Source organism: Gossypium hirsutum, chromosome A05, assembly GCF_007990345.1.
Source record: "Gossypium hirsutum isolate 1008001.06 chromosome A05, Gossypium_hirsutum_v2.1, whole genome shotgun sequence".
NCBI lineage: Eukaryota > Viridiplantae > Streptophyta > Magnoliopsida > Malvales > Malvaceae > Gossypium > Gossypium hirsutum.
In genome coordinates this window covers 101507798-101519994 of record NC_053428.1, presented here as the reverse complement: position 1 = coordinate 101519994, position 12197 = coordinate 101507798, and the positions used below count along the sequence as shown (strand labels likewise).

General features: G+C 31.8%; 1 protein-coding gene across 1 annotated transcript; it reads right to left on the bottom strand.

The window, feature by feature from the left end:
* Positions 1–2506: 2506 nt before the first annotated feature.
* On the bottom strand, positions 2507–5462 carry LOC121203647 (uncharacterized). Its single transcript, XM_041114291.1, has 4 exons — positions 5356–5462; positions 4883–5000; positions 3009–3346; positions 2507–2934 (listed from the first exon to the last, which is right to left on the bottom strand). Exons 3-4 carry the CDS (start codon positions 3311–3313, stop codon positions 2673–2675), a joined length of 567 nt encoding a protein of 188 aa, XP_040970225.1. The 5' UTR covers positions 3314–3346; positions 4883–5000; positions 5356–5462; the 3' UTR covers positions 2507–2672.
* Positions 5463–12197: the final 6735 nt, after the last annotated feature.

Sequence of the window (12197 nt, the reverse complement as noted above, 5' to 3'; positions counted from 1 at the left end):
TTATCCAAATAAAAATATGAGAATCCATATTTAGCATGTACTAAAATGACACTTCTATAACTTTGAAAATTAAAATTATTCAAAATAATCTACTAAAATCAAACTTGCAACTTAACATAATTCAAATTTTCAAAATAATCTTTAATGTAATTTAATTATGTAATATAATTTACTAAAATTACATCATTTAACAGCAGCAGAAGAGCAATGAGATTCTCCTTTTTGTGCACTTGTGGTAGCCTAAATCAAATAACTGAGCCAAGAATAGACAAAATTGCAATATTGGTCATAGACGACGTACTACATTTCAAAATTCAATGTACGAAAATACATACATGAATTACATAAATAAAGGAAGATGATTTATTTTCATAATATATGAGTATATGAATCCCCATAAAACATACTAATAGTTCTTTTATGTATCTTGTCATTCATGACATGCAATCTCCATGTACTACAACACTTTCCCTTTGATGATTATTCTTTACAAACAATCCACATGTTTTCTTAATATGTTGAATGATTGTCCTTAACTACATACATTCACGACAATTGTTTCATAATATATATATATGAATTGATAAGGTAAAGGTGATTGTTTGCTTTACAAATCTTGCATGTAATATTAATAGAATTTTCATATCAATCCAAGACCATGATATAAAGATTAATTAATTTATTTTAATTAAAATATTAAAGGAATTGTCAATTCCATTTTGATGGTGAAGTTTTAGATTCCAACATGGTATTTCAAGGCCTGGAAGCAAAAATATGAAGACAACTCAAAAATCAAAACTACACAAAAATGCAATAAATTAAAATTGAAATTGGGCCACAAAGGTTGAAATGGTTAAGTGATGTGACATTGGAAATAAATGATATTATGAAAATAACATATACCAGCATGTTTATCAATTAAGTAATAGGTGGGTTGACGGATCTATTGGACATTTGAAGGACTTTTTGGACTGTAAATATAATACAATATCAAACTCGGAGCATAGAAATAAATCGATTTTGAAAAGAGAAATAAAAAATATTTTTTATAGTAAGCATTTTAAGCTGACATGTCAAAAAACACTTTTTACAAAATGAGTTTTTTTTATTAGATGGTTAAATATTAGTGACTTTGCTATTAAGTTTTGGGTTTGATTCCTTTCCTACTCACATTTATATTTTCTATTTTTTTATTTTTAATTAATAAATATATTGTTTTCAATTTTTTAATTCATATTTTAATTTATAATCTTTTATTTATATAAATAAAATAATAAATATGCAATTATATAATGAAATTATACAATTTTTTATATTTATCACTATGTTAAATATATTTTATTTTAAACTAATTTGTTTGATCTATTTTTTCTTTATATATAATTTTTTATATATTAAATATTTATTTTCTCCACCTACATTGTGGTATGGTGATTTCTAATACTATAAAATCAAATAATTATTTCAAATATCATTATTATTTTTATATGTAAAATGTTTCAAATATCATTTTTTTCATCTACATTGTGGGTATGGTAAATTTTAATATTACAAAATTAAAATTAATTTTTATTATATATATAAATAAAGGAGTTATTAACTAAAATATTTTTAACATAATGATATATATAATATACATTTTTATTATATAATTACATATTTATTATTTTATTTATATGAATAAAAGGTTATTAATTAAAAAGATAAATTAAAAAAACTTGAAAACAACATATTTATTAGTTAAAAATATTAATTAAAAATTTAAAATAAATTTAAAAAACATAAAAAAAAATATAAATGTGAATTGGAGAAGAATCTAACCAACGACTCAAGAGCAAAACCGTTAACATTTAACCGTATAACCAAAAAAAGAAAACGCGTTTTGTAGAAAGCGTTCATGTTAGCCCCGTTTTTTGTGTTTCTCTCTTTAAAATCTGGCTCTTTCTCTAAATTTGAGAAAAAAAATTAACTTTAATAAATATATTTTAAAACCGATATTTTCTTTCTAATTGACCCTGTTTTGTATGGTAATTTCAATTTATTTACAAAAGAGATATAATATCAAAATAAAAAGAAAGATTCTAAGAGGTTAAAGTTCACATCATACACGTCAAATAAATTAAATAAAGTAATTGAATTTTGTTTTTCACTTTTCTTTTATGAGAGTTAAAAGGAAACAACGTGTGAAGTAGATTAAGTAAAAATAAATTACATTGGTATAAAAGAATTGATGTTAGAATTTTATAGTTAATATTGTTAAGAGAGATAATCAATAATTATTAAAAATTAAATTTCATGAATTAAAAAAAAATATAAAAGATATTTTGATTCTAAAAAATCAAATAACTTTTAATTATTAACGTGTTTTTTTTTACCAAAAATATTTACCACGTGTTATGCTTTGTGTTTCAAATATTATTTCCTAATTTAAGTGGCGTTAATGCTGAATGATCCAAATATAATAAATAATTATCATAATCAAAGTGTAGAATTTAAGATTTAGAAGTAAAAGAAGGTGAAATTTAATTTTTCCTTTTCTGAAGAAATACTGTGAAATAGGAACAAAGTGTAAACCATATACAGAAAGATAAAGATAAAGATAGTTGGGGACAGATATTTGGGTGTTGATGAGGCATGAACTACATTACACAGCACCCCTATTGACATGGTAATCAGCAGCCATCTGGGAGAACCTGAGCTTTACTGTGTTTTTCAACATCATAAAAGTGATCATGTCGGGCATTATCAGCCAACATAAGGGCAACTAACCAGAAGAGGGCTGAATCCAGGGATACAAAGGCACCACCACCAAGGAGTCCAGTCTTAGCAGTAGGGCATGTGGTGGTGGGATTGTGATGAACATTGCGAATCAAGTGAAGGTGCTCCGTGATCGTTGGCCACAACAGCAGTGTGGCTGCTACCCCACTTGTAAACCTGCCATACATAATTAAGGAAATCATTGAATCACATAATAATAATGATGATGGACAGAGAGAGCAGTGGGTTACAAGGCAATGTTGAAGAAGACAAAGAAACTGGCGCTTTGAAAGAGGACAGAGTGTGGAACAGATTCCCTTTGTAAGGGTAAAACAGAGACCAATAGCCCAGCGATAGTCGATAGCATCAGAAATGCAACCGATAGATAGCCCAGGGCCAGGGAGGGATCCTTTGGATACTTGCATATAACCACACCTTTACCAGGAATTGGGATTCCAGCTTCTGGCTTTTTGATTTCGGCTATGACTCCCAATATGAATGATAAGACGCCAAGACCGGCAACGATAAGGGCCGCTCGCTTGATGGTCACAGCCATGATCGATTTTTATTACAAGATGATGATGGTGATCTGATCAAAGGAATGAGCACAGATGGGTAGTTAATATATAAAAAAGTTAATATTGTCAAATCAAGTAGGGATCAATAATAGCCAAAAATATATCTATTTGCGATTTTTTAATATATTACTCCTAATTTGTAGCTATCTTCAGGGCATTTATATGCAAAGTGAACTGTCCATGGCTGGCATAAGCAGGAATAGAATATATATATTTATACTTAATTTTAATTCTATTTTGGGTGCGATTACATTTAAAAGTCTGTTTTATTATTTAAAGTATTTAATATTTATTTTTAATAATTAAATTTAAATAAAAACATTTTATTAATTAAATAATAATTCAAATAAAATCAATCTACAAAAATAACCGAATAGATTATTCCAAAGCCACTAAAACCATTTGAACAAGGCGAAGGCACCGGGTTTGGAGTGATCACCCAAATTTTATGAGGATAAACTGCATCAAATGTCACTGAATTATTAGTATATTTATGTTTTGGTTATTTAACTTTAAAAAATTATAAAAATGGTCCGTAAATTATTTTAATAGTTCAATGACTTAAAAAAAAGCTTTCAAATTAATTTAATGATCATTTTATAATTTTTTAAATTTAATGACTAAAATATAAATTTACTAATAATTTAGTGATATTGGATGTAGTTTACTCATTTCAAATTTTAATTTTATCCCTTATGGTACAACAATGAAAGTGTGAAAAATTATATAACAAATATATTTATCAAGAGTTGATATAAAAATCAATTAATGCTGCATGTAAACAACCCATTAACCAATCTCAAAGAGGATTTCAACTGGCTTCGAACGTTTCGTTCTGCAAGAGAGGAGAGGTCTGTGTTTAAGGTTTTCTTTAGTTTTCTGGTTTTTGGAATTGTTGTTTGCTTTTAATTTTCTTTTGGCTTTCTCGAAAATTTACTTTTTGTTGTTGGAACGTTTTAAGTCTCTTAACTTTTCTACCTTTGCTTATTAATGAAAGTCAGCTGTTATTAAAAAAAATTTGGTTATAGTGGTAAAGTTAAATATTTATTATGCATGATGTTTTGTGTTCAAGTCTCATTATAATCAATTTTTATTAATTTATTATATATAAAAAAAATAAAAATACTCTCGTAAAAATATAATTTAATTTGTATATGAGAGAATAATTTAGTAATTTCACAATTGAGTTGGTGTACGGTTTACTTATGAAACCAACTCAGTAAAAGACTTAATAAAATGTCACGTTTGTTTCACTGAAAACATCATCTGGAAATTGATTTCTGAAAAAGTTTATAAAGTGCAAAATATTTTCAGTTGTTTGACAAATTTTCCTAAAATTATTTTTTAAAAGTTGTTCTTTGTAAAACAAACACAGCATAAATATATTTGTTAAAAAATATTATAATAGATTTTCTTCGATTTGTAAGTCATCTTTTTAAGAAAATAAGTGTTGGACCAATTTTCTTTGCCTAGCCCACTAATCAAACCCATTAACCACTAGCCCAATCATATAACCCAAAACAGCCCAAAACCAAAACAAAATTCACCTCAATACCCCAATCCCCACATCGTACGTGCCTCCACCATCCACCGCACCTCCGAGACGTGCGCTACCAGCAGTCCCTTTTGTCACACCTCGTGCTTCCGAGATATCCGCAACAACACCTGTAACAGGAAACAAACAGATAGCAACCAATAGAAGATTTTATTTGTTTTCTAGGCTATAAAAGCCATTCTAAACATTGTAAAAGGGGTTTTTTTTTTTTGGCTGATGATATAAGTACACTGGTAGAAATTATAGAGAAAAATCGGAAGTAAATCAAAAATCTGGTCTAAGGTTTGAAAGGTGATTTTTCATTCTTCTTCCTGTCGGAAGTAAATCAAAAATCTGGTCTAAGGTTTGAAAGGTGATTTTTCATTCTTCTTCCTGTAACTTTCTTTTGATTCGTATTTTTTTTCTTCTTTTTTTTGTTTTGTTTATAGACTGATTTTAAGTAAAAAGAAAGAAAGGAGGGCTTACCTAGTCTTGATCCGTGAACCTGCGGTGGGGTGGAAGTGCGTGGCACCGATGATCCTTTTTTGAAAAACAATAGAAAAATAAAGAAATAACATGGGTTTTTAAAAAATGGCATAATGCCATTCAATAGCTTTTAATGGCAGGGCCCACGCGTTTTGCCCTTAAAGGGTCAATTTGCGCACTAAATCCCTGTGCATTTTCTTGCTGTCCAAATCTGCTTCACTTTTGTTTTTGAATTTCTCCCAGCAATTTTGTGCAGCTTTTAATTTGGTCCATATTAAATGCTGGGTTCAGGAATTTGGGTAAATTACATTTTTAAGACCCCTTATTTCACGCGCGCTCCAATGTGGTGCTCTCTTATTTATGTTTTACCCCAGAACTCCCGTTTTGATTCCAATTAAGCCCTTTCTTTTTATTTCAAACACTTTTATCACAAAATTTTTTTTTTGGTATTATTATTATTAATCTATTATTACTATTTTATTTTATTTTTTTTACTATCATTTTAGCGATTTTCCTATTATTTATTATATTATTTTTTTATATATTATTTTTATACTTATTATATCATTTTCATTATTATTTTTATTTATTTTCATTTAATTTAATCAATTTGAGCTATGTTTCACATTATTATATTATTTATTTATTTATATATTTGTTGCATGCTTAGTATATGTATATATATATTTAAAGTAAAACTAATTATTTTACGTATAAATTGTCATTATACTTATTACATTATTTGTTATATTATTTTCATTTTTACTAATAATCATTTTTCTGTACTGTTTATTTTTAAATTTTTTATATATTTTTTATTAAAAGTTAATAATTTTTTAAATATAGTTTATTATACGTATTATATTATATATTATTTTTTTACCGTTTACTACTATTATTTTAATATTATTATTTATAATTTTTATATGTATATATTTTTCGCTAAAGTTTTTTAATATAATTATTAATAGACCTACTATATTATTTTTATTATTTTTATATACCATAGTTTTTTATCGAATATTTTTTGTACTAAATTATTATTATTTATTATTTTTCACTTTCACTAATTTAGCATTGTTATTTTAACTTTACTATTATCACTATATATATACATCATCATTCGACATATTATTTTCACTTCTATTATGCATTTTCGTATCATTAATATCTTTATTGCTATGTTTGTTATGTTATTATATTTATTACTATTGTTATAATTATTGTTGATTTTCCTTATATTTACTATATTCTAGGTATTAACATATACACTGTCAAGTTTATTATTATACTGCTATTTTCATATCGCATGTTATCATTTTTTTTGTGTTGAGTTTCAACCGCCCCAAATTCATTTTATTCAAAGATTTATCCTTGATTGTTTTCAAAATAAAGGCAATATTCGATATCTGGGATCCTCGGGAGGATTGTGCCCTAACTTACTGAGTACCAATTTTCCTCGTTGAACCTAAATAATTGAGTACCCTTCTTAAATCTAATTGTATGAGGTTCAAATAAAAACCTATTCTTGAAATTCGGGACGCTGCACCCTAACTTACTGGGTGTGGCATCGCGTTATATTGAGGGTAGTGATTTCCAAAATCAAGGCAACCTTCGGTATTTGGGAGTTCTGAGAGATTGAGCTCTAACTTACTGAGTTCTAATTTTTCATAAGTCCCGGAGGACCGAATATCCTTCTCTCAAACCTTCATACATGAATTTTAAAAATTGAAGACTAACTTAGTCCCGAAGGTCTGAAATGTTGGACCCTAACTTACTGGGTATGGCATTCTCTCCTTCGAAATGGGTAGGTCTTTACATTTTATTCGAATAATTTCGATTTTCTTTCAAATAAAAGGATCGTACTCTAAAATCTTTTCAAATTTCGACATCAAGACATCAACTAATCAAATAGGTACCAATTTTTAGGCATTACGAGGGTGCTAATCCTTCCTCGTACGTAACCGACTCCTGAGCCCATTTTCTCAAACTTAGTAGACCAAAAAGAATTATTGTTTTAATAGGCCCAGATGTTTTATTAAAACGATTGATTTTAAGGTGGCCCAATCTCACATTAGAAAAGATTGGTGGCAACTCCATTTACATTTTTAAAGTCGATCCACATTTTTCAAAACTTAAAAATGGTTTCGACAGCTTGGCGACTCCACTGGGGATCAATAAGAGAGTTAAGCCGCGATTTGATTACTTTTTGTCTTTTGTCGAAAGTTGAATTTGGTTTTGAGTCTATAATCCTCTTATTGCATTTCATCTGTTTGGTGTTATGTTTTTCTGGCATTTTTTTCAAAGTTCTTTTATATTTTCTGTCATGGCATTGCATGACCGTTGTGGTCACACCTATTAAGTGGGAGTGAGAAGCTATTTCCTTCGTGAGGTTTTCACCTCCGTGCAGGATAGTGGATTGCTTTCGGGATACATCCGTACCTATGTCTTCTTGAGGTTTTCACCTCTGTGCAGCCATAGGGAAATGTATCCCCCTGAACTGAATTCGGTCTATATGAGACTATAATGGGTGAGGATCGAGGAATCTGCTGGTTCAGGTACCTCAACTTTAGAACCAAACCACATATAGAGGAACTCTAAGGGCCCACTTTTGGAAGAACTACGCTAAACCCTAGTGATTACCCCCAATAGATGCTTGTTTCTATTTTCTTTACTTTGAGTTATGTTTCTGATATATGATACTAACTTGCTGTGTTTTGTTTTGCCATATTTGCATGTCATTCCACATTTGAAAGGTGTCAATTCGTGTTCAATTTTCTAAATTAGAAAGCTCGTCATGGGGGACAAATTCCTTGATAAGGTAGAAAATAATGCGGCTGTCCGTAAATGGTCAGAGACAATACAATTAGAGAAGGGAGACAACCTAGCCAAGGGATACAAATCTGAGTTATGGGATTATACTCGCATTAGCGTGACTCAAAATAATAATCAGGAATTGAAGGAGATATGGGATCAGTGGGATGATGAGGCTAAATAATTATTCTACTGTAACTATGGAGATCTATCGTACTTACTTGGTATCGAAATAGAAAAACACTTGTTCCGGGCCTTTATTCAGTATTGGAACCCTGCATATAGCTACTTCACGTTTGGGAGGGTGGATTTAGTACCCACGGTGGAGGAGTATACAGCTTTATTAAATTGTCCGAAGGTACAAGTCGATAAGGCCTATTCGAGAGCTGCTTATGTTCCAGCGTTTCCGAAAAAGCTAATGAATATTACTGGAATGAGCGAACAGTGGGTTACGGTAAGGATCAAGCAGAAAGGGGAGTGTAAGTGTATCCCATGGAAAATTTATGAGATTTGATCCTAACACATCCTAATATGAAGAAGAAAGTTGACGTCTTTGCCTTGAGTATCTACGGGTTGATGCTCTTCCCTAGGGCATTGGGATATGTTGATGAGGCGGTCACGGATCTATTAGACCGACTAGACAAGGGAGTCACACCAGTTCCTGCAATTTTAGCTGAGACATTCAGGTCCTTCAACGCGTGTAGAAGGACCAGCGAGGGTAGATTTATAAGGTGTGCACAGTTATTGTTAGTATGGTTTTACAGTCATTTTTGGAAGATAGACAAAGGTCATTATCGAGCTTTCTTTGGGAATTATTCCCCATTAAAGGAGATAACAGCTACACCCAGAAGAGATGACATATCGGAAGAAAACTGGATCGTGCTCCTGCGGAATCTCCAGGGAGAGGACACTAAGTGGAAAGCACCTTGGTGGATGCCTAACAAAATTCTTTTTCAATATGGGAGTTTTGATTGGGTCCCTTTGCTTGGGATCTGGGGAGCCATTGGATATGCTCCCTTCCTCGTGCTTAGGCAATATGCAGCAAGACAGTTCATACCGGTAACCCATGGGTTTGCTTAATGCGAATTTTCGTATAACGGATACTACAAGAAAAGGGTTAAAAAGATTTCTAATGCTTGGAATCAGACTCGTCGAATGGAAGGGTTGGCTGCAGATCCGATGACGACCCCTGAGTATGATGGATAGTTGAGTAGACGAGTTAACGACAATATCTCTGGGTCGAGTTTAAAGGGTGTTTAACCTATAGAGGAGTATCTGCGAGTAGTTCCCTCCGAATTGGAAATTATAAAACAGGATTTTGAAAAGAGAAGTTCAGAGTTGGGGAAAAAGATAAAGCAACTCGAAGAGGAGAATGTATATCTTAAATTGGACATTGACGTCCAGAAATCAAACGTCGAGAAACTAAGAAAGGGGAAAAGAAAAGCTGAAGAAGACTTGGACAGTCTGAAGAATGATTACAAGGAGCTGCGTATGTCGATGAAAACTGCCGGGTTGGGAAAAACATCAAAGTAATGGCAACAAGAAATCCAATAAGAAAAGTCTAAGGCCGATCAATGGAAGAAGAGGTTCTGTGATGCTCGAGAACGAGAGGAAGCCCTGAAAAAAACTACATCAGAGAGTCAAAACAAAAATGAGACGTTAAGAGCTCGAATAACAGAGTTAGAAAAGACATTGCATCAGCATCGTAGTCGCAACTCTGTAATAGAATTAAAAGCTAGCTTAAGTGAGATCAAGAATCTGAAGGGGAAGATAGAAGAACTTGGGGTTGCGCTACAGGATTGTGAACACCGAATTGAATCACTAGAAACAAATAGTGAGCAATTGGAGGAACAACTTCACCGGTCTCAGAATAAGGTTCGAGATAGAGATCGCCTCATGGGAGAAGCTATAGTTCAGATTCGAGAAGTGGCGAAACATTTACAAATCCTGGCAGTTCAAGCTGACGTATTAAGTGTAAAATATGAGTCAGTATCGAACCGAGGTCAAGAGCTGGCTGAACTTCTTAAAAAAGTTAGAGCTCTGGGCATAAGGGCTAGGCCGTATATGTAGTCTATTTTTTATGTAAAGGATTTTGTCTTTTAGTAAAGTTATTTTAAATAAAATTGAATCAGATTGACACCTTTTTGCATTCATGACATGCATTTGCATTGCATAGCATCATAAACATTAAATTGCACAAAAGAACCCTATTAATTAGTGATAATTTATCTAGTTACCCTGGAATATCGCTACTATACACGAAGGAAAACAAGGGATATGGATCAGAGGTTAGAGAAATTAGAACAAATACAAAAGGAGATGCAGGAGCAACTGCAAGCTTAGATGCAAGAACAGCTGGCTAGGATCCAGCAGGAGATGAGGGATCAAATGCTGGAGTCCCAGAAAAACATGCTGGAGTCACAGAACAACATGATGAGCCAGCTGACATAGCTGCTGAATGGAGGGTCTGACAAAGGAAAAGGCCCTATGGGGGACACGGAAAATGACAATGAGGATTCCGCTTGTCCTACAAGTTTTACGCCAGTAAACATGCAAACACAACCACCAAGGGTGTCTGTTAATGTCCAACCTCTTTATCAAACTGGTACCTCGGCACCAGTAAACTTCCCAACAGGATCGAGCACCAAGCCTGAAGATAATCTAGCAAACCCTCAGGTCTCTGACTTCGATGACGCAGCAGAGGTGGAAAAGATAAAGGCTGAGGTCCCAAAACAATTTGAGGATCGATGCAAATGGTTGGAGGAAAAGTTCAATGAGTTAGAGAATGCTGATCATTACGGTGGAATCGATACAAAGGAACTGAGTTTGGTTCCGGACTTAGTACTTCCCCCGAAGTTTAAAATGCCAGAGTTTGAAAGATATAACGGAACTAGCTGCCCTGAGGCTCACATTATGATGTTTTGTCGAAGGATGACGGGGTATGTCAACAATGACCAACTGTTGATCCATTGTTTTCAAGACAGTTTGAATGGGGCTGCAGCGAAATGGTACAATCAGTTGAGCCGTGCTCAGGTCAAATCATGGAAGGATTTGGCGCAGGTCTTCATGAAACAGTATGGCCATGTCACTACAGGAAAATAGATCTTTAGCGGCGTTTTTAGCGGCGTTTTATTAAAAAACGCCTTAAAAATTGTAAAACACATAGCAATAGCTGCGTTTTACCAAAAACGCCACTAAAAATAGAGCAATAGCAGCATTTTTACCAAAAAATGCTGCGAAAAATAGAGCAATAGCGGCGTTTAACGCCGCGAAAAATAGAGCATTAGCGGCGCTTTTGGAAAAACGCTGCTAAAAGTCATATAACCCCTAAACCCAAAAAAATCATAAACACTAATCTATAACCCCTAAAACAATAATTATTAAAATTTATGGTTATACAATATATTAAATATTTTCTTATATAATCGTAAAAGAGATAGTATTGAATTTAAAATATCGAATTAATTATCATTATAGTTTATGGTTTATGGTTTAATATATATGGTTTAGGGTTTATGATTTATAAGTTAACTATGGTTTAAGATATATGGTTTAGGGTTTAAGGTTTAGGAGTTAACTAGTATTTGAAGGTTTATGATGAATTATGGGTTTAGGGATTATGATTTAAGGTTTAGGGGTTAGGGTTGGAGTTTAAGGTGTAAGGGTTTGGGGTTAAGGGTTAAGGGGTTAGGGTTTAGTGTTTATGGGATAGGAGTTAAGAGGTTTAGGGTTTAGATTAATTAGTATTTTTTAATTTATATATTAAATGATTTCTTATATAATTGTAAAAGAGATAATCTTAATTTGAATATATTAAACAATTGGGTAGTGGACAAATGTACACATTCAAGTGAACATGAAACAATAAAGGAAAACAAAATTGAAGTGCAAAAAAAAATGAATATATAGAAATACCATTGTAAGATTAATACAGTGAAACAAAGAATAAATTATGTGCAATATTTTTGTATATTTTAGTACCATCCTTATTTTTGTATAAGATATATTTTTTTTATTCTAATAATATC